The following is a 23,223-nucleotide window of genomic DNA, read 5'->3' on the forward strand; positions in this document are numbered from 1 at the left end:
ATTCTATTCACACCACGCCGTCTCAGCAGCTACAATGCAACTTTCACATTAAGTGCTAAAAAATTATAATTTTCCATTTTACAGCATGAATTCCTTTTTGATGTTTTAAGACCAGGTACAGTTGTTTTATTTCAGCAAACACAAGGAAAGCAGGAGATGAACAATAAGCACATCATTTATGGCCACTAAACTTCAATTGACTAAACTTTAATTGAAAATCAAGTTATTGAAACTAGATTTTCAAAATAAAAGCTGTGGATAAAGTACAAGGATAAATATTTTCCTTAAAAACTTAAAACAACAGCTGTCAGTTCTGGGAAGACTGGCTTTACGGGTAGTGAAGAAGAAAAGTAAAAAAATTAAATGTTCTTATTAGGATGAGTCTCGGGTTTGAAAGAATGCATCTATAATAACAAACACATTCTTAAAATTTCTTGCCTTACTCTGGAAATGCTCACAAGAGAATTTGCACTTTCTTCCTCAGGTTAATGCCAGCCCTGTCTCTGAGCTCCTTCCACACTGACTTGGTGGCCTGTCGAGATCTTTGATCATCTTACTACAGAAGCACAATTCTGACGGTCTTGCTGTGGGGGTGGGGGTGGGTGGGTTTTAGATGAGCTTCACCAACTCCTCCGAATGACTATTTGCAGGCACAGACATGCGTTACTTGTACTCTGGGCAAAAAAAGAAAACATCCTCGCGTGTCTTTTATAAAAGCTGCATATGTATAAGTACAACATGAAATGACATGAACTGACGAGCTTAGTGTAAAATTGCTTTCTATAAACACCATATTCTCCCATATATTATTACGCTTAAAAAAATAAACCCTCCTCTATGATAACAATAGTAATGCTATAGATTTTTTTGTAGATTTTTTCTTGTATTACTAAGTAGGTAAGCTCTATTGGAAATATACATCAGCGCGTTTCATCCCTTCCCTTTATAGTTTTGACTTCAGCTTTCTGCTTCAGTGTGTGACGCAATGAAAAGAGTTTGTTAAACCATACCTGTGACAGTGTGCTGTGTGAACGTGTGTAGCTGAAACTACTCTCATTGCGCTTTTAATAAATGTTGAAATTAATTTTGAATAAAAAAGTGAATGAAAGGAAAACGATACAGTGCATGGGATTCGAACACTCCGTTCAAATTGCATGAAACTGGCGCTGACAAAGTACAATGTTCTCAACTCGCTCATTCCTACGTCTGTGTGTAGATCCTCTCTGTACACTGATAGCAAATGAGTGATACGTTCTTTATACTGTAAATTGCTGTTTATGACTATGTACCCACAAACTGAACACAACATAAATGAGTCAACACAGCCTTCCTCTTGTTAGTGCTTTTGGAATAGTAAAGCAAAAAGCACTGCAGGCTCTATGAGACGCATGCCTCGTGCTCACAGTCTGAGTGCGTAGACATTTATTTCTTTGCTAGGTTTTCAACGGACCGTGAACACAAACTGCATCTTGAGCCACCCAATTCTGAATCCTTAATGAACTCCTGAATAATCAACTGTCTCCACTGAAATGCCTCAAACTCCATTTTTCGTAAGGCAGCATAAAAGTCTCGGGGTTTTAACAGTCCGCTCCGGCAGAGTTCCTGTTCCTGTGGAGCCAGTGAAGGCGTTTTTAGAGCAGCAGAGGAAATGTCTTAGTGGAACTCATCAATCAGCTGTCTGCAGGGCTCTCTGAAATGTGAACACGGCTTGGATGCCAGGCCTGGTGTTCAGGAACAAGTAGCTTATAGGTAAGGAGAGGAAAAGCTTGGTATGGTGATGTGGTTTAAAAGCAGTATGATGGGGTCCTGTGTGTGTGTGTGTGTGTGTGTGTGTGTGTGTGTGTGTGTGTGTGTGTGTGTGTGTGTGTGTGTGTGTGTGTGTGTGCTTGCCTGTGAGAATGTGAGGGGAAATTAAGGGGCCACATTTAGCAAACCTCTTTAAGAGTCTTTTGAGGGCGAAAGGTAGATGTGTGTAGACTTGAGGATGGATGATGGGGAGCGGCCCCCTCCGCACACCACTATACGACGTACTTGGTCAGGTCTAAGAGGTACGAGGTCATGTCGATGATGTGGTCCACTATCCCGCCATTCTCCTGGTCGTTGGGCATACCCCGCTCACTCTTCTCACACTGGTTTCCGGAGTAGCCACTCTTACACAGGCACTTGTTGGGCTCCACGCAGACTCCTCCATTGCGGCAGGCTGGTTCACATTTGGCTACAGTCACAGGGTATGAGAGAGTGAAAACACTTTAAACTTTGTTTTATTCAGACGTACTCTGATTTCTGATTAGGGAAACTATGGCAGATATTACTGAACATCTTTTCCACATCTGAAGTGAAAGAACACGTCGATGTTGGTCCATGTTATACGCTGAGGGCGACAGATGCACTCTTACCGACTCGGCAGAATTGTCCTTCCCAGCTGGGGTTGCAGCAGCATTTGCCGGTGGGAGTACAGCGGCCGTTCTTACAGTGTCTGGAACAAGCTGTCATCAGCAGCTCTGGTGGCTCCACCTGATGCTGGCACTCCTTAGGGGTGTAAGGCCTGCAGCAATTGTTAAAAAAACAGAAGAAGACAAAGTAAGTATTCAGCAGACAGAAGCCTCTCAATATGGTGATTAAGCCACAGCGACACAGCGACAATTTATTATAACCAAATAAATAATACAAGACATTTCAAGTTAATAACCGGAGAACATATTTCAACTCTTAATAATAATAATAACACAGAATCAGAATTGTGTTGATTTATGAAGGGAAAATGTGGTTTAAAGGCATGTAGCTTTGGTATAATTCACTGTTTGGATGACTGCATGTCAAGAGATGTGCTATATGTTGTTTAAATTCTACCTATTAATCAGCATCTGCCTCAAATGAATGAACTGCTGTTGTGTCCAAAACAGAAATCAGTCATTCAGCGTCCACGGGTCGTTTAATTGGGCTTACACAAGTCTGTTTAGAGGTTTGAGCCTCGCCCACAAACACATTTAGTTGCCAGATCACAACAGTTTCTACAAAGTTTCACGCAACCTTTAAAAAAAAAAGTCCTGTTAAACAAAAAGCTGAGACTAAACAAAAACAAAACACTCATCCAACTCACACTGGCTGAGCTACACAGTAACACTATACCATGATTTAGGATGGGACTGTAGGAAATGTGTTCTATTTAAGCATCTAACACTTGACTGTGATGTATTGTGATAGCTATTTATTTACTGCAAAGCTATTTTTGAATGGTACAACAAGACAAATCTGCCATCGCACGCTGCGTCCGTGATCTCAGATTTTCGAGCCTATCAGGTTTTGTTGATATGTAACTTAAGTGGGAAAGCACTTTTGAAGTGAGGGACTTTAAGATGTAAACTTTTAACTTGCCAAGTTAAAAATTTATGTATTTGCTCCTGAAGGAGGCGTGTGTTTCTTTTTCCAGTGACATGCTGTTAAAGTGACGGCGGCTCTTTTTCTACGTATTACCAATTAATAGCAAGTTAATATTTAAGCGTGTAGTTGGGACATGAGCCGCTTCATGTGTGGTTGTTTTTATTTTGAATTCTTATTCGAAGAACGAAACGACATACGGGGTTAAAGCATGGCTCCCACAGATATGAACACGGTTTGGAAAATGCACACAGACACAAACAGAAACATCTCCACACCATATGTGTCAAGTTTGAACACCAGAGAAGCATATTATTCCATATTAAGACAAACATCCAGACACGCACATCAGCAAATGGGCTGAAACACAATTATTTCATATCACGCTCCACAAATCTGGAAATAATACAGTGAGTGCGTAATCAAGTTCGAATGTGAAGCGTCTGTTGGTGCCCACACACACACACACACACACACACACACACACACACACACACACACACACACACACACACACACACACACACACACACACACACACACACACTTGCTAGTGTGTACATTTGTGAAAAGGAGAGAGAGGAAGAAAAATAGATGTGTAAACATTCTGCTACAAAACATTGTTGGACATTAAGGCGTGTGCGCATATGTCTGACACACAGGCAGGGTAACTGGACTCTTGTGGACCGGTGCTGGTATGAGAGGCGTGAGCAGTGAGGTCACTGAATGTGTATGTATGTAATTCTCACTCCACGATAGGACGGGCCTCATCAATCATGGCAGGGGAGCAAATAGTCAATCAGCAGGAGAAGCCAAAACTAGATTGAAGACATGCAGAAAATCTTAAATGCTGATTTCCTGATTTGAAAAGTGTGCTGCAGGTGTTCTGACAGACACACTGCCTGTGTGTATGTGTTAAAGTTGCTTTAAATTTTGAGGATGGAGTGTCGGTGGGGGTTGATTCCCATGCTCCCATCAGCACCCAACTCCATACTCCATCTCTGCTGGCTTTTGTTGCTGCAGGCTGCATGTAGTTAAAAAAAAAAAAAAAGAGCAAAAGAGGGGAGAAAACAGAAAGAGAAGGAGAGGGAGAAAGAGTAAGAGTCCCTAGAGAATTGGAGGGGCTGGTCTGTAGCTAACACTGTTAATAGCAGGCAGGGGTCAGCAGTGCTACTAAACAGCCTGTACGACTGCCAGGGTGGCTGTGAAAACAGCACCTGCTGGTAGCACCACTTGACAAAGGCAGCTGGGTCAACAGCCACTGTGGGAATTTATCAACTTTGGGAGGGGTGGCGTATGTGTGAGAGTAAGGGAGTGGGAGAAGGCGATAGTGCTTCCACAAGAGTTACAAGTGGAGAGACAGAAAGAGAACAACTAAAGTCAGAGAGTGGTATGAGACACTGATCATGCCATAACTGAACATAAAACAGAGCAAAAAGTGACAAAGCACGCAAGCACAGCTGCAAAGATAACATACAGAACAGGGCAGATGAATGCAGGATCAGGTTCTTTCTTTGTGTCCTCTCTTCTTCCCTTACGTCAGTTAAACATTAACAGTGACCATCCTTCAAATCTTCCATGTCGAAGGAGTGCGAATGCTCTGCCTCAAACTTGTTATCAGTGTGTATCTGTGTTTAGCTTGTTAGCTCGCAGGGTCTGTTTGATTGACACGAGGTGTATGTGAGAAAAGGGCTATGGAGTGGTGTACACTGTGCACTCTAACAATGGCCTAATCAAACGGCCCAGTGTGGTCTCTTTTGCTGTTTTGTCATCCAACTCCATTGTTTGGGGGCTCCTTTTGTAGCTTCTTTCCTTGTTTTAATTGTGTAAGAAATTTACTGTGTATTGTAGGAGCCAGGGCTATTCAGTGGGACTAGCAAGCAGCTTTGTCAAGGGGAGGACCACAGCGGAGATGTAGGAAGATTTAGGAGGGATAGGAAAATAAAGAAAAGACTTTTTTTTTCCTGTAGCGTGCTGGGAGCTGGCGTACCACACACGCACACAAGCTCGCATGTGTGTGTGTACCCACCACCCACATGGTTTACATCTATGCACACAACACACAGAAAAGCACACATATAGATAAATATATCCACGAAGGAGCACCCGTGGTCTCCTTCCTCAGCACATCTAGTGATTTGTGACTTCCATGTCTAATGCAGTTCATAAAGGAGGTCCCAGGGCCCTATTTGAAGTTCACTGTGTCTTTTTAAGGGCTCTGCTCACTGTAATTCAATCAGTCTAGCTTGCAGCTGACAAAACCCGAACGTGTGAAAAGTCCTTCTCAATACTGCTTTCCCTGTGACGAGCTGCAACATGAAGAATGGCAAATTGCATTTTGTACCAGAAAGCAGCAGGAGATCTGGCTCTATATGTTAATTAAGCTCCTGCCAAGGACTGACCATAGGAGCAAGGTGGGGGTGCAACGTGGGGATTCTGAATTATGATGTGATAAACACGTAACTTTACTGTATGACCCTCAGAACAGGTAAAGGGACATAAAACAGGTTTGTTCCTGGCACAAATATAATGCTTTCACTGTACAAATAATTGTTATTAAATGCAGACTCAGTGGGACAGAAAAGAAGCAAAACCCAGGCCCTGAATACCTGCAGTATGTTCGAGGCACACTCAGGAGTGCAGAACCAGGGTTACTGATGTATGTTAAAGACAAGCAACAAAGGGTAGAAATTACATTTAATCACTTTGCTGTGGAAAGGTGAAACATTAAACATGCTTCCACAGATACCTATTCTTATCTTCTAAACTCTAAGGTCCTCTCATTGATCGTTAAACCACAACCACATCTTACAGTCACCACACTGAGATACGGTCAGTAAAGATATTAATGATAAATATTAATGCATATTTCTATCCCACTGCAACACCAAAAACAAGCCGCGCCTTTCTACATTCTTGCTTTCTCTCGCGTACAACCTCAGTCACACCACACCCATTCGGCATGTTTCAAAATGCATGGTGGCCTATTTATTATTGGAGGGGTACTCCAACTGACAAACAAATACCTAAAAATGAAGTCATTTGGCCAGGACGTGTTTACACAAACACTGCTGAGGGATTTTATGGTTGATGTTTCCTTGTAAGCCTTTACCGCTCCCCTAACGGTTCCTCTTTTTCCCACTCTATGTTCCCAAACACAGAGTTGATTAAAACACAGCGTGAGATGCTATACCGGGCCACAAAAACCACCACACTCTAAAACAAACCTCCGTCTGAATGGGCTTCAGAGTCCAGATGTCCCTGCAGTAGGGAAGAGAAAAGAAGGGAGGACCACCAGACTTGATAACGTGCTGGGGTCAGACACGTTAGCTACCCTATTCATTTCCCCCCCTTTGCCCCCTCTCTCCATCCTCCCTGTAACAAAATCCTAATAACGAAGCCAGAGTGTATTAGGAGTCAGGACTCTAACACCACAGGGTCCACACAAACTAAACAAGTCCAGTTGATGGTGGAAAGAACTGTTCTCTGGGAGAAATGCGTCCAGCAGCCATGCCAGAAAACATAAATACGAAGCAAGCCATCAGGGCCCCCTTTGAAACATCTGTGCTGTAATTAACTGTGCTAATGCCTGGGTGGCACTGCCGTCACCCAGGAATAATAAGATGTGAATATGTTTCTGTTGTGTTCTTTCTCCTTAGTATGCTTATGCTACTTTATTTACTTCTCTTAATCACAAGCCACTCATTCACTTGAACCGGTAGGCCTACAGGATCTTATGCTCTCATCTCCCTGCAAAAGCACTGATTAAAAAGATAAAGCACAATCACTGAGTGGGTTTGGCTTGAGACTTTATATGCAGTTGGTTTGAATTACAAAGTCTTCTTATGTTTGAAGTGATTTCTGTACTGCAAATATTACGGATCAAACTTTTTATACATCCCTCTTGTATTTTTGTGGGTCGAATTCATTCCGTTTTCATATTTCCTCATCTTGAGTGACAAATGTTTTTCACATGTACTTGGCTCTCCAAGCAGAGTTTATAGATCTATCACTATCAGAATGATTTCTAATACTGCGATGCATATGGTAAGGATTATGATATGGTGACATGTACTGACATATAAATGATGAAGCTGCACTTGTGCACATGTTCCCTCCAAAGCTAATTAAGCATTAAACTGGAAAAGAAATGGATTTCACCTCCCAAAGGGAAGTAGACGTGTGCTGGAGGGTTCGAATCCACCACCCAGCTGTGGCCTTCTCTGCCTGCATGTTTGAGCTTCCTCCCACAGTCCAAAGATACGCATGTTAGGTTAATTAGTGCTTCTAGACTGGATGTAGGTGTGAATGGCTGTCTGTCTCTCTGTGTTAGTCCTACAATAGACTGGCGACCTGTCCAAAGTGTACCCCACCTCTTCCCCTATGACAGCCAAGATAGACTCTAATCCCTCTGTGACCCTGAATTCAATAAGTGGAAGAAAATGAATGGATAGTGTATCTACATGGATATTTTGGCTATACAGAGTTTGTCCATATCACCCTGTTAGTGGTTAATATGTTGAAATGTCGCTACTTGACAACAGGTGTCTTTGTCTTTTCCCTCACACTTACCAAAATATCACTGTTGCATATTTAGCATCTAACCAGTAGACAAAAGTTGAATAAAGCAATAGAATCAGTGCTGCTAGCAGTGTTTTTCTAAGCAAACAATTTGAAAGGCTATTTTTTTTTCTCCAGTAACCACTCAGCATCCATTCTGGGAAGCTGTAATGTGCATAAACAATTCTACTTGCAGGAATGTGTGTAAGCAGTGAGGATGACACTGTTCTTCAATGTGATGATCTGTGAGTAACTAATATCTCATAATATGCTGTTAGGCTCATCTAAATTTCACAACAAAACAATCACAGCATGAAAATAAAGCTGGTGGTTTACTGTAGTTCTTCCATCTGTAATAGGCAGTCCTGATTAGGGGTGTTAACGGATATGACTTTGCTAACAGTGAAGTATTCACCTGCATTAACACTTATTCACACATTAACACATATTGTAAAAAATATGTGTGTGTGTATATATATATATATATATATATATATATATATATATATATATATATATATATATATATATATATATATATATATATATATATATATATATATATATATATATATACACACACACATACATATACATACATACACACATACATACATATACATATATCTCAATACTAAGAAACTAACTGACAAAACAAAATTAATACTGATTAGATCATCTTTAGCAATAGTATTGATATCAGCACACACACACACACACACACACACACACACACACACACACACACACACACACACACACACACACACACATCATAGATAACTGCACAGAACCTAGCTGTTGTCTACAAGCATTATCCATCTACCGGTAAGTATTAACAGTTACCTTATAGCCACACTAGCTGTCTATTATCATTAAGAAAGAGGCTAGCAGCTATGGCTAATATAAAAAAAATGATAACCTTAATGCTTGAGAAAACCTCCTGCCTGTCTGTAATCCTAATACAATGAGTTCATTTACCATGATATCACAAATATTTGTATCTAGAAAGTATTGTGTTTCTTTTGTTTTTGATCAAAAATAAAAAATATGGTGCCAAGTCACGAAAAGTGCAGTGTGACCTCAGCCAACCTTACATGTTTACCTTACTGTATTTTCTTTATGTCTGGCAACCTAAAAATGCTGTCATCATTGATGTTATTCGTTTTATTGTTCTAAGAGGAAGTGTAATTTTTATCAAAATCAAAAATTCAAAAATTGTATCTAGTATTTAGAATATTTTCCTGGGTATAAGGAAAATCAAGTATCGTGACAACCTTAGTACGTACAGCGTTTGCTGCTTCACCTTTCAGATATCATCCTCCTGAATTATTTTTCCAAACTTTAGCTGTGATTATGAATTCATGATATCGGTTAAACAACTTCACACTGTTGAATTATTTGCTTGTATTTTTTAATTTTTTTAACCTCCTTAACTTTTTAAAGCTGCGTTAATATGCCTAAAACAGTTAACGGTAAGAATTGGCTAATAGGCTAATAACATGCTAAGGTAACAATTATAATTGCTGTCTAAAAAAAATCCCAAATTCTCCAATACTTGGGAACGGCTGTCCTGCTTGAATATACTGAAAATAATCTGTGTTGTTGTTGACAGGAATCACAATCAACACTTAAAGCTACTGAAAATGTTGTTCAGACTAACTCGAACGAATAACTCAATTACAACCTTTGGGGAATGAGTTTATAACTAAACTCAACTCAAGAGAGAGCGATTTACCAGTAGTTTTGTCTCTCATTGTCTTGGTTTGCCCTCTTGTGGACGTAATGCAGGATTTTTTAATGAATAGCTGAATGTCCTCCCCACTAAGAAGGAATCACTTAATCACCGAACAGCTAACTACATACCACCACAAATTACCAAGGGACTTCCTGCTTTTACCTTTTCGGGTCCACCAGCTTGTAGAGTTTCCCACTGTGTGACTGCACCATGCTTTTACTACTTGCAAGTATGTAGACTTCACCTGCAAAAGAAGAACAGTTAAGTGGGAATCCCATCAGCATCATCTGCATGAAATACTTCCAATGTCCGAACAACTATTCAGCAGATCCCAGTGCCTAACTAAAGAAGAGACAAGACAAGACAAGGAAACACAAGAAAATGAAAGGGGAGGACATGAGGGGTTTAGGAAAATGAGTGTATCACAGGCTTCTGCATTTCTGCACTTGCCAATGGATTTTAAAAAAGAGTTTAATGAGACAATTGGATACTCATGACTGGGAACCAGGCAGATGATTTAATGAGGAACAAGCCTGCAAGAAAATTCCATAGGGGGACAAATTGTAAACATCTGTCTGTGGGGCCTCTTTTTTGGGACATAGGCCTGGCCCCCGCTGCAATTCTTGCACCACTTGCAAATCCTGATCGAATACAGAAATCTTTAAATATCTCGTCAAACAATAACTCCAAGACCTGGCAACAACTGTGATCAAAGATTTCTGATGGCTGGGCGAACAATTTACATCATGTGTTCATTTTAATCAGAAACATCAGAGCTCACGGTTTACAATTCTTCGAGTGTGTGGTGGGGATCCAACTTATAAAACTGTCTTGTGTCAGTTCATTTCAGGTTACTCTGCATATATTAACTTAATCTTTAACTTGCCCAGAGAAACACTTAACACATGTCATGGTGGCACAGTGAATTAAGGAGGTTTGGAAGATTATGACTATCCTACAAAAATGACAACTAACTAAGATGTTTGGACTACTTAATGAGAGGCGTGTTGGCTTTATCATCCATCCATCCAGTCGCATCTTTATCAGGGTTGTGGGGGGCCTATCTCAGCTAACATAGGGCGAGAGGCAGGGTACACCCTTGACAGGTCACCAGTCTGATGCAGGGCTAACACATGCACACTCCACACAGAAAGGCCTTGGCCAGACAGTGGTGTTGTGAGGCAACAGTGCTAACCATCACGCCACCATGCTGCCTGTTTTCAGATTTTCAGTGGTGTTTTATGCTGTGGTTATGTGTGTTATGTATGTATGTGCTGTACACACAGACATACACACACAGAGTCAACAAGCCTTCAAGGAGTCATGGATTAAAACCCTTGCTTCAGAAAATATGTCATAACATAGGTCAGGTGTAAATCTAAAGAAAGATCAGTGCAAGAGAGAAAAGAAACAAAGATAAAAGATCTCAGAAGCAATTACATTTTTAGCTTTTTTATTAATTGCCATACTAACCCAGTTCATCCTCTCCAAAACCCAAGATGTGTCCAACAAGCATAGTGCCACAGGAGTCAGCTGAGCCCAGGCACAGAGCTTTTTCCTGCCACTCTTCACCACTCGCTGATGTGGAAGATGTAGACTTCTGAAGGATGCGAAGGTTACTAAAGTGAAAAGTAAAAATACTCATGGTAAGTGACTGCAGACTGGATGATACTGTAAAAGGTTTAGTACTACATTTGTGCACAGGGGAGAAAGCAAAAGAAATCAACTGTAGTAGCATGGTACAGCATGGTTCATGACCCATATTCTTTTTCTACACCATGTCCCACATGGTGTTAGTTAGGAAGTCAGCCTTTAGTTTCAAAACAAACATCATGCCGGAGCCTTCACTTTGCCACAACAAAATGCTCCCAAATTGTAATAAGGCACAGAATTAACTGATCACACATTGTTTTAAACACGGTGCCAGCTTGCGATAATTGGACGGATTGGGGAGGGGACACACTTTACCCCCTTTGTTTACTCAACTGTCAGTGTTTGACATCAGCAAAACAGAGAAAACCAGAGAAACCAGAGAAAAGTGTGAACAGCACAGAGAACAATGTGTAATCTCCACTGACACTCAATGGTCCGCGCTGTCATGGTGACATGGGAGTCTATATTTTCCTCCCATGTGGATGAACTTGGTGTTTACACTGGCACATGCTAATGCAAAGGAAATAGTTTTTAATATTAGAAGAAAAGTCATGTTGATCTTACTAAGTCATAAATCAACTCTGGGAGGATAAAGATGTTAGAATGACTTTGAAATATAGATTTTTGTCATCATGTAAACACAGTTAATTCTTAAAAACATACAGCTACTTAAATAGTCTGTTTAAATATATTAATCTTTATTGTACTTACCCATTTTTATCTCCAAAGACATAACTGCCATAAAGTCTCCTAGACTGACAGCCCCTGTAGATGAAACCCCCCACAGGTGGTGCTCCACCACTGGAATGCAGGTCATAGGCAGAGGGCTCATTTTCTATTGGGACAAGGAGACATAGGTCTTATTTAGGCACTTCCAATAGACTCATAGACCTACTGCCATTCATCTGTAACACCATCACAAACTGTCTGCATGCATGTTTTATCCCAGAGACAATCTCTTCTGTCTCACTGATGTTGCAGGGATTGTAATCTACTTAACTGCTTTTCTTGATTCATGCACTGGTGTTGTTTTGTTTGTTTTGGAATCAAAAACATAGACCACGTTCATCAGACATAATTGCTGTGTTGTTTATATGAGACACAAAAAAGGAGGAAAGAGGGAATTCTAGATTTAAATCGGACGTGTTTTATCAAAACTGGAAAAGAATGTATTGATCTTTTATTCAAAAGCGTGATGGTGAGGCAATGTGGCACATTTACTGGATTACGATTTCTTGGCAAGGAAAAATATGAATGGAGGTTTGCCGCCCTTAAAAATTTATGATCCGAGACGGGGTGTGCTCATTTCCCAACTGTAATCACTTTGGAGTTTGGGTAACTGGCTAAATCGGGCATCAGGCCAAGAGAGAGGTGGTCTGTGGCAAGAAGTGACATTTTCAAATGGAGTGAGAGATCAAAGTTAAGGATTAACTTAGCGCAAGGATAACCTGCCTCATATATTTTGGAACAAAGAGCTGTAATTTTCTTTTTGTGGAAAAAGGAAGGATAAGCAGTGTAAAGTGCTGCTGTTATTGATTATTTTCTAAATGTGAGAAGAGCTAGATTCCTCTCAGCTGTGTTTTCAACAGCGCCAAACCATCATCTAGACAGTTATTATTGTTGACAGCTTTAAATCTTACTTGTGGACACCATCTTACATTCCACTGGCAAATCTACACACCACAAATGGGGAATATTTCTGGATCACATCATTTTTACATTTAACCTTCACTGTTTCTGCACTCAACCTGGTGTGTTTCTGAATCTGTTGCCAAAACACTGTTCTTACAAAATGAAAGACATTCATAAAAACACATGTCACTTTCAGGGAAATAAATGTGAAAGGTTATCCAGGATGTTAATGTATTTTCACTTCTTTCTCAGGATGTAATGCAATCAAACAAAACTCCAGCAAAGACTGTGCACAACTGGGTATATTAAAACTCCTTCCAAACATGCGAAAAAGGTAAATATTGTGAACATTTTTGGAAATTCTCATGGAAATTGTAACTCACCATAATCGCCCCCCTTAGTAATTTCCAGTATTCTTCCTGCTGTTGTGTTTCTGCCACTGGCATCTGTACAGAGGATTACAAGACTCCCATTGTCTGACTGAAGTCGATCTACTGCACACCTACAGAGCACAGCGTGCCAGGAATGAATATAACATAACTAGAAGTAATATCCAAACACCAAACAAATAAAAGGTGGCAATACAACACAAGCACAAAAAGGTAATTTGCATGCAGTTGACTATTTCTTTATTGTAACGATGCATCTTGGTAAGAACTTTTATACCGTTGGAAAGCGTGTTTATTTCCCATTAAAGCTAGTGCTACATTTGAGCACCAGAGTTGAGCATGTGCTGAACAGCTTGTTCTGCTATTGAGTTTTGTTTCGAACTTCTAGTAGCCTAGTTGCTGACAATCAGGTGCCTGACTGGCTAGTGTTTAGCAGCATCTTGAGATGAGCACGGACCGTGGTACACCGGTCAGTTGGTGTATGCCCCAGGCCATGTTTGACTGATCTTTATAGGGCTGTCCCATAGGGCTACTTCCAGCTGATGTTAAGCAAAAACCAAGCTGCTGCATTATTTGGAGGGAGGCCTACTGCCACCTCCAAAGTGAAGTTCCATAAATTGGGCAATGCCAGAGACAGGCTACAATGTAGGCGTCTCCGTCAGGTTGTTTCCTCACTCTCAGCACTGGTGAATCATAGGCAGTCTTCTACAAAACTACAGTCAAGGTTTGCAAGATGACACGGCCAACAGCTTTCTACCAAGACAACCCTGAACAGTCTGCATACAGCTAGTCTCCAGTCTCACAGGGCTGCCATGACTGCCTTCCACTGCTGGCATCAGCAACATGTGCACAGGAACCTGAACATGTGGAGGAACGTGACATTTAGCAGTAAGTCCAGGTTGATGCCATCACACAGGAGTGTGACCAAGCTGGTGACCAGCTGTTGTGGCTGTGTATAGTTCTATATAGCATCAAATGACAACAGCAGTCACCTCAACATACTTTATACTGACATACTATATACTAAGGTAGAGACCCTACAATAATACAGAGAAAATCCCACCAATCAAATGAGACCTTTTGATCAAGCTCTTGGGAACAGTGGGAAGGAAAAACACTGTTTTAAAAAGGAAGAAGTTTTCATGGGTGCAGATCATATATCAAACTCTGTTGTTCAACCTGTAAATGGATTTTACTTGTGTCACCATATAAGAGGAAATAAACAGGCTTTCCAACTGCATAAGATTTATTGCCGGGAAGCATTGTTAACAACAGAGAAACAATCGACCCAACACAAAATGCCTTACTGTTTGTGCTAAGTTCATATTTTCTACAAGAGCAGTAATGAAAATACCCTATAGTATGAGCAGAATTTCTACATTTGAAAATTGCAAATCAGTCATAGCAAGAATCTTTAAAGAGTGCAGTGTTTCACTTACCTGCCTGGATCATGTAATCCATGTGCAAAGATTTCAGGTGGCTGGTTGGTGCTGTTGAAGTAAGGATTGCTCCGTGGTATGGAATATGGAGAAGCACAACTATCTGTGTCTATGTCGACCCTTAGCACAGACCCCGTGAAATCACTGCAAGCAAAAACAAGAACACGCATTCAAAATTGTACACGGTAGGTCACGATTGAAACATGGAGCACAAAGCAGTATATAAACATCAATAAAATGACCCTTGGACTTTTGATCTTACCTCAGTCCATCCATTTCTTCCATATCATCCAAAGTGATCATGCCATCTCCCAGGATGATGTGCAACAGACCATCAGGACTAAAAAGAAGTTGGCCCCCAAGGTGCTTCCTATGCAGCTCCGCCACTTCCATTAGTACTCGGACTGTCCTTGTGTCTACCTGGTTTGGGTTTTTCCTGAGAAAATCATAAAAAATTGCAAATGCAAAAAATATGTTTGCTAAACGGCATTTATAAGGAGTACCCACAACATTTCTATACCTTGATGCTTTTACGCTGTCTTATAAATAAATAAGGGGACTTTTGTCTGCTCCCTTATTTTTAAAGGGGTCTGGGTTCAAATGTATGATATCTGAAAGTGGACAAATGGCCAAAAAGGTCATTCTGACTGATGTAAAAGCCACAGACATATGGTCATATAGTGTTTTAAAATATACAATAAAAGATAATGCTTTTTGTAAATGAATTTTCTGAACTGTTATCTGCTTTTTTCTTCACTAATTTGGTGCAACTTTATATCACACAGACTGTTAATGGGGAGCTGGCAGGTTAAAGGCCATTCAATTCAGCGTTCATGTTTTCACATGTGAAAAGCTCATGGTGATAGTGCATGTATAACATGCACTATCACCATGGATTGTCTGTTTGCTTCAAATAATGACTCTGTTAATGGGTACAATGACACCAAGGCATGGATAAGATATGCTGACATGACACGCGGAACAAAATCCAACATTAAATTACTTTAAATACTTTGTTTTCTGCAGACATTTAGTCTTAATCTAATGTATCGCCAAAGACAGTGGGTGGAGATGTAAAGACAGGGTGCAAAATGTTGCACAATTTCAAGTGAAGTGCAAAATGAGAATTTAGTTTCACAGTATCAGCAACTAATATGGCAAGTTGCGTTGTTTTGGGTAGTCGTGCAATTTTTAAAAAGCCTAAAGTTAAAAAAAAAAAAAAGTATTTTAAGCTACCATTAAGTACTTTAACTACCATTTCTCTATTGGACCCTCAAATTAAGGACTATGTGCTGCAGTTACCAAGACTGCATGCCAAGATTATAATTAAGATTAGATCATTAAGTCAAACATACAACTGTGATTATGAAAATGAAAATGTAACACTTAAACATGTTCGTGAGAAAAGATTGTTTTCTTAATCACAGGTCATTGTGAAGGGAGTGTAAGGTACAGACACAGGAAAAGGCAAAACACTGTTATGATAATGAGAGCGTTGCACATCTTATCAAAACACTTTTCTTGGCGATTTGACCTACTTTCTAAATCCTCAAAAGACAAAAATTATCTGTTTTGATTTCTTTGCATGTCTAGAAGAATCCTCAGTGTGCCTTTGAAGGTTTTGTTACCATGGTTTCTTGCAGAAATTGAGGTTAGCAGGTTGGATTTATTAGTGGTATAATCAAAAGATCCACAATTCAGTAATCAGAAACTTCCATATGAGAAAAGTTTGTCCTTTTTATCCGGTTGTTCAGTCTGACGTCACTAGCCGTGTCTGGACCTAAACTCCGCTGCAGGTCCATATATCAAACGATCACTATGGCATTACTGAGAGTTGAAAAACTGTCTAAAGTCTTTCATCTTTAATAAAAATGATCAGCGTTCTGCTCTACCAGGTGTAACTATTGAGTTTAACATCCAGGCATCCATGAAAACGGAATTTATGACATTTAACGGAGTTAGAAGTTAGAAGCTAGCGAGCTAACGAGCTAACTCCCTGCTATCTAAATACAATATAGCATGTCCTGACTGCGGGGTTTTGGAAACAAATTAAAACGTACAGCTCTGTTATCACTTCCAGCATAAATGAAGACAGAAAACTAAAAAGCAGTGACGTTTGTAGGGTTACTGAAGTTGGGCTAGCTGGTATATAATGATGTGCTACGTGACCGCTAGCGACACAGCTATGTTAGCATAATATAAACAAGCTAACTTTTTTTCCACTCGATAAAAGTTAACGTGAGTGTTCTCGGTGGTCAGGAACAAATGTAATTGCATGGCAGGATGCTGTAAAAGGACCAAACTTCAGCCAGGAGAACAACTGAGATAATCCATCCATAATACGAGGTTAGTCATTCATATACTGCTGCATGGGCTGGGCTGTAGTTACATTCTAAGGTTTTAAAAACTGAGTTTAAATAAATGATTAGCGGTAATAAAAGCCGAGGGAGGTCAACGGTGATCACTGACTGTTTTAGGAGCTTTTTGAGATCAAATAGAAGAAAATACATAACATTAAACATGTTAACAACACAAAAGCCATATTAAACGCAGACTACTTTAGGCCCGGAAGTAGGATTCGTCGTGTCATCACTGAACAACCGGATAGTGTTTAGAATTTAAATAAAATTAAAAACAATGGGAAATGGGAATGTTCACCACATTTCATAGGTACAGTACTACAAATCACAGTTGTCTAAAATGAAAACTGTTTTGCATTCATGTGCTAAAGATGTCTTAAAATAAGTTTGCATATCCAGTCTCTATTAACCTCGACCTTTTATGTACCCTTATGGTGTCATTTCAGGCAGTGGTTTGGTGCACTACTTCTCCCATTACCTCGAAACGGTGTATTCAACTACACGGAGAATGTGGTCGTGTGGTCCGATGGCCCAGCGCTCTTGGTTGGTGGTGTAGGAGACGTAGAGCTTGCCATTCTTCTTATAATTGGGGTGGAATGCCAAGCTTAGCAGGCCCCTTTCATCTCCGCCCTGCAGTCAGATGATAAACACAAAAGATCCAGGAGTTAATTATGTCCCTGCTTGGCTTGTGCTTGGCTGTGTGGGGTTGGAATCACCCCCCTTGGTCATCTTCATCATCCCCAACACACAGCCTCTATACATCCATAACCCCCTGCCTGTTTTAGTTCTCCCACTGTCCCCCCCCCCCTTTTTTTTTTTTTTTAAATTTGACGTTCATCTTCCCTTTCACTTCTTTGCTTTTCTCTCACTCTTGCTTCTATTTCACTACACACCTTTAAAACATATACTTTTACCAATCATTAGGAAGCATTTGACTCAGGGTTTAGCAGCATCTCCTCTGCAAATCATAGACTTTGCCAGGTCTTCTGCAGCCTGTTTATGTGCGCCTGTCCCCAGGGTCGGGGGCCCCAGTGACGCCCAGACCCTCCCGGTGGCCTCTATTGTGCGGTGATTTGTGTGTGTAATCTTTGGGGGATATCTGTGAATGCTATGCTGAGTGGCTGAAAGAATTTATTAGCTCACTCACAGTTCATAGAGAGCACAAAAGTGCAGAGTGCTTCAGTCCCTGCTTTTCGCTCCCCATCCCCTCACTCTTCACTGATTTACACAAAATCCATGCAAAATACGAGGCTTGGAAGGTGGTGGTGGTGGTGGTGGTGGTGGTGGTGGTGGTGGGGGGGGGGGGGGGGGGGGGGTAGGGCTAGAGTAGAGTAAAAAAGGAAAAAAAGACAACCTAAACAAGGAAAGAGCTGCCAACTCCCACTGTCTTGGCAACATGTTTAGAAAACATCTAAATTGCTTGTGTAATATGTAAACCTTTGTCTAACCCTGCAGGCAGCTACATCAGTTGTCGCTACCTTGGTGGTCCTCCCGTCATAGTTAGCTGTAGTAATCAGCTATAGCATTTCATTCCCCAGGCAAGGAAAGTCAAGTTGGCTTTTTTTTAATGTTTTACTCTCTCCCTGTATTTCTTCTTGACTACAGAATGAGCAGAATTCTCAGGTGTTAAGAACATTTTTTAAAGTGATCCTTAAGCAAGTATATAACAGCGTTTCATTTACTATCAATAATAGCTTTAAAAAGGTCTGCAGTTACTACAAAAGCACTGATATTGCACTCATATTCCTCAGGTATTCATTCTCAAAACAGTAACAATGAGAAAGAAAATCAGAAAAAATATATACATATAAATATTTGTTTGCACTATAGTGGCACTTTTCTGGATAGGTGTAGTTTATTTAACAGGACAAGAAAAACATAAACTGGTATACTGGATCTACTAGTTCGGTTCACACTGCACTGGACCCAGTGCAGTCCAAACACAGGCTCCATACACATGTAAAAAGATGACTCTTTGCCAAGGTATTACTCAAAGTACCAATGAGGAAAAACAGAGACCCACAGGATAAGCCACAGGAGGTCTATCAATCTGAATATAAAGTGAAATACTGTGAAGGTTTACAAATAAGTCTCCACCCCAAAAGGCAGGGTTCCTCTGCAAAAATTTATGAGTACTACTAAATGTCAGACCATTGAAGTCAAATAAAAACAAGAGTTATATGGGAGTGGATGCAGCACTCTTTACTTGGAGACACAGTGAGTATCCTGTGTCAAAAAGTTTCTTGATGGGAAGAGAAATTCTCCACCTCACCTTTGGAAATTTTGGATCCATATGTTAGATTGAGAGATGCAGTGACCCACATCCCCAAAATAAACTCACCATAGGGAGTGGGTCAAAAGCTGTGATTCCAAAGAGGCCTAGATCCGGAGCCAAAGGGGGACCACCAAGGTACACAGTGGTAAATGGGCTGAAATATTAGCTCCCTTGCTAATGACTAGCTCCTTCAGCAGCAGGCAGACAGCAGAGCTAGCACCAGAGCCATAAGAAACAAACACTGCATCAGCGAGCCTTTCACTGTAAGCCGGTCCATGGAGATAGCTTGATTAAAAGAAGACAAAGTGCCAAGCTGGGAATCGTGAGCAGTGATCATGTTAAAACTGCTGCCAAAGCTGCAGTAGGTAAGATATTTTTGGCATGGTTCAAAAACTTACAACTATATAAACAACCTCATTTAAAGAATGTACAAACTGCATTTTTGTGCATATTGTTAGGTGTAAAGCCAATTCTGAAGTTTTTAGGGTTCTCTAATGCACCTACATATAAAGATATTCAAGTACATTGACTAGAGTGATACCACGTGTGTAGCTGAATGCAGGAGGAGCTACATGTTTCTGCCATGTTTTTCCATCTATATAAGGGATGATTCTCGTAGTTATAGATGCTGCACCTGTACTTCAAAGCTCCCTGATTGTTGTAGTGACTCTGTCAAATTGTACAAATCACCATGCACATTGTGTCAACTTAAAACACATTTTTTCCATGAATTTCTTTGTCTTTTTTATGACTACCATCATTCTTCCAAAGCAAAGTAGGGGGCTTCTGATCTCTCACCAGGTATTATTTCTTCATTTTTCACAAATACCTGTCCCTGCATTTCACTTTTCCCTCAAACACTGTTCTCTGGAGCTCTGGGTTTGGCTCTATGGAACATGTGGCATCATTCCAAATAAACCTGGGAATGTGAGGTGCAGGGATAACAACCAGCTGATATCTCTCAGTGATTATTTTCACAGAATTATGAAGAAAATGTCACAAGAAATGCAGCAATTTCCAATTCTGCAGGGATAGCTGTCACTGAGCATCAGTGACACATGTGTTGGTTCATGCATTATAACCCTGAACCTTTTGATCCTCACTCCACAAAAAGACATTCCATTAGAGTTGATTGGAACAAAAACACCCTCTACACCCTTCACTCAAAGACAACCTGCAGCATGTATGCTCGTACCTCCCTCACAAACAACATACACAGTTTTTTTACTGTCTCTTTTTTTCTTGTGCAATAAGAATCACACAGTCAAGTTTCCACTGCAATGCCTTCAGCTGGTGATACTTAAATTCTTGGACCATCGAGAAGCCATGCACAAATTCAACTCCAACTAACCAAGAACGAGATATAATCCATCATCAACCACAAAGATGATGATTTTTTTTAAAGCCAACAATATTTATATGAGCACTGCAGCATTTATGTGCAAAGCTGTTTTTATAGTACTGTGGTGTCCACTTGCATAGCTGTTCAGCTACAGAGAAGGAAGGATTATAGGATCTCGATCAGCGCAGTGGCTACAGAGATACACCTTTGTGCATACTATCACTTGTTTGTAATATGCTGATTGGTTAAAAAGTTTACTTAAACAGGAAAAGGAATAAGCACAAATAGGAAGAAGTGGGAAACAAACCCCAACAAAGATCAAGGATGCATGAATGAGAAATTCATGGCTGCAGTGGACAGTTTAAATTTTCCTTAACACTCGGTTTCACTCCACTACAAACACGTCCTTTATATAGCTCAACTTCTGCCCTCTCCACCATGGGCAAAGCTTAAGGTAGAACTACAACCTGAACAAGAGCAGCCAACACTACATACTGCTTTATTTTACTCCATCATCTCTGATCTTCTGATGCCAAGGACAGCACCAATGCTCTGAATCATTTGGCTGAATAGGGAAATATTTTATGAGAGGCCCACTCACCCACATGCATAGTGATTCATAGGACTACTGTTAGCTCTGGGATGCTGGTCACCCATATCTGTACACTGTTATTATCATGCATTGTACTCTCAAGTAGCATTTCTAAAGTTTTTTAGCACACCGTTTCTGATTGCATCTTCATAGGTTGCTTTGAGAGCAATTCCATACACGTTCAAGGATATTTGTGGTTCCTGACAGGTTTAATAGTGTTCAAATGTATGTTTGTAAAAGCACTATAAAATTTTATGTAATCTTTGTATGCTGCAAGCATTGCTTTCCATAAATCATGAAAAGTACGCAACTGGAAATACACCTGTGGTTCACTGTTACTGGCAAGTAAACAGGCTAACACATAACCATGTTTGCAAAAATAAGCTATATAATCTAAAATAAACTATTAAGTTTGCCGTCTTGATGCATTCTCAATCGAGTGACGAAATGTTTCTCCCACAAAACGCTACACCCAGATGAACACCATCAACTTTTGGAGATATTAAGTTTGCCCCAATAGATACTAATGCTGGGGAATGAAGTTCAAAAGATCAACGATAGCTTGCCAACTCACCAATCAAGGCTATTTTTAGCTCATTTCCAACTGATGCATTAAATAAATATTATTATTATTATTATTATGTGATTCATAATAAATTAAATCTGCCTTGCCATAGTTTCATGTCACATCTGGAGGATACTTATAGCAGCTGTTTTGATTTTTAAACTGTAGCGTAATGTGACTATACTTCCTCTATGTAACTTTTTGGTCCACCAAAGTGGGGAGAAAACGGTGATGAGTGAAGGGGAATTAGGTGAGGCATTTTAAACAGAGTGGATGAGTTAGTAGAGCTACAGGTGTAAAAAATTGGAACTGACGTTTGAGAAATAAATTCTCAGTGTGTGTGTTTCTCTCTCACCAGTGTGTAATGAGTTTTCTGAATTTAGGCCACACATTGTATTTTAGGGAGTACAGCCCTAATTGGTGCATGTTAACCTCTGCCATCCTTTCCTGGCAGCAATGCTTTGCAATCCAACAGGAGAAAGACAGTATGATTGAACTATGGAGCAAATCGCCCAGCCCTATAGGCTATGTAAAACATAGAGAGGATAAAAATAAATCTTTGTATAATTAACTTAAAACCTATATTCAATTAAAAACAATACAAATGTAACATATTAAAACAATCAAGAATATGCTCATTTGATGCCAGTAACAGATTAAAACAAACAAAAAAAACCCCCAACAAAACAAACTTGGAGCAGCATATGGGGCCATCCTTTTGTCCCAATTTATTGCTTAATATAGTGTCCAGTGTTTCTAATGGTTTACAGGTCTGAACTGCGGGTATGTGAGTTTTTCACCTGGGCTCTGTTATAGTGAATTATTGTTTTAAAATCTGGATGAGGAAAGCTATCATGTAAAAAGGCAAGAGATGTAAACCCAGTATATATTATCTTCACTGATGTGCACCTATGCCACAAACAGTAATATAACCACACACGATCACAGATAATCGCTTTGGAACTGTGCGCTGATAACAAACCCAATGGTCCCTATTCTTTTTAACCTGAAGGATGTGGAATAGATTTAAGAAACAACCCCCAAACCCCGGCAAAAAAAGAAAAAACAACATCAACAGTTACTCAGATTTGACATGCTATATTGTTTCTTTGCAAACAACAAGTCCAAAATAGGGCTTAAATTATTTTAACAATTATAGATTTCTGCAGACAGGATCCCGCTGAGTTACATAATCAACTGAAAGTTTGTAACATGAATATATAAATGGACAGTATGACTTTAAAAGCAAACTGAATTTCTAAGAACACCCACAGCCATGTAGAAGCCCACACCAGAGTGT

At 40.1% G+C, this 23,223-nt stretch overlaps 1 protein-coding gene across 1 annotated transcript in view; it reads right to left on the minus strand.

Annotated features, from left to right (window-relative positions):
• Positions 1–1,807: 1,807 nt before the first annotated feature.
• The window catches only part of hhip (hedgehog interacting protein), a 35,267-nt gene continuing 13,851 nt past the window's right edge, over positions 1,808–23,223 (minus strand). The window contains exons 5-13 of the mRNA XM_085409637.1: positions 17,628–17,779; positions 15,052–15,225; positions 14,790–14,933; positions 13,345–13,463; positions 12,041–12,164; positions 11,150–11,295; positions 9,839–9,920; positions 2,397–2,545; positions 1,808–2,215 (exon numbers count right to left, since the gene is read on the minus strand). Of these exons, the coding sequence (XP_085265763.1) occupies positions 2,019–2,215; positions 2,397–2,545; positions 9,839–9,920; positions 11,150–11,295; positions 12,041–12,164; positions 13,345–13,463; positions 14,790–14,933; positions 15,052–15,225; positions 17,628–17,779 (1,287 nt within the window). The 3' untranslated portion in view covers positions 1,808–2,018. The remainder of the gene's footprint in view (positions 2,216–2,396; positions 2,546–9,838; positions 9,921–11,149; positions 11,296–12,040; positions 12,165–13,344; positions 13,464–14,789; positions 14,934–15,051; positions 15,226–17,627; positions 17,780–23,223) is intronic.

This window comes from Rhamphochromis longiceps, linkage group LG6, assembly GCF_057381845.1.
Source record: "Rhamphochromis longiceps isolate RC_006_pf linkage group LG6, R_longiceps_female_GT1.1, whole genome shotgun sequence".
NCBI classification, from domain to species: Eukaryota; Metazoa; Chordata; class Actinopteri; order Cichliformes; family Cichlidae; genus Rhamphochromis; species Rhamphochromis longiceps.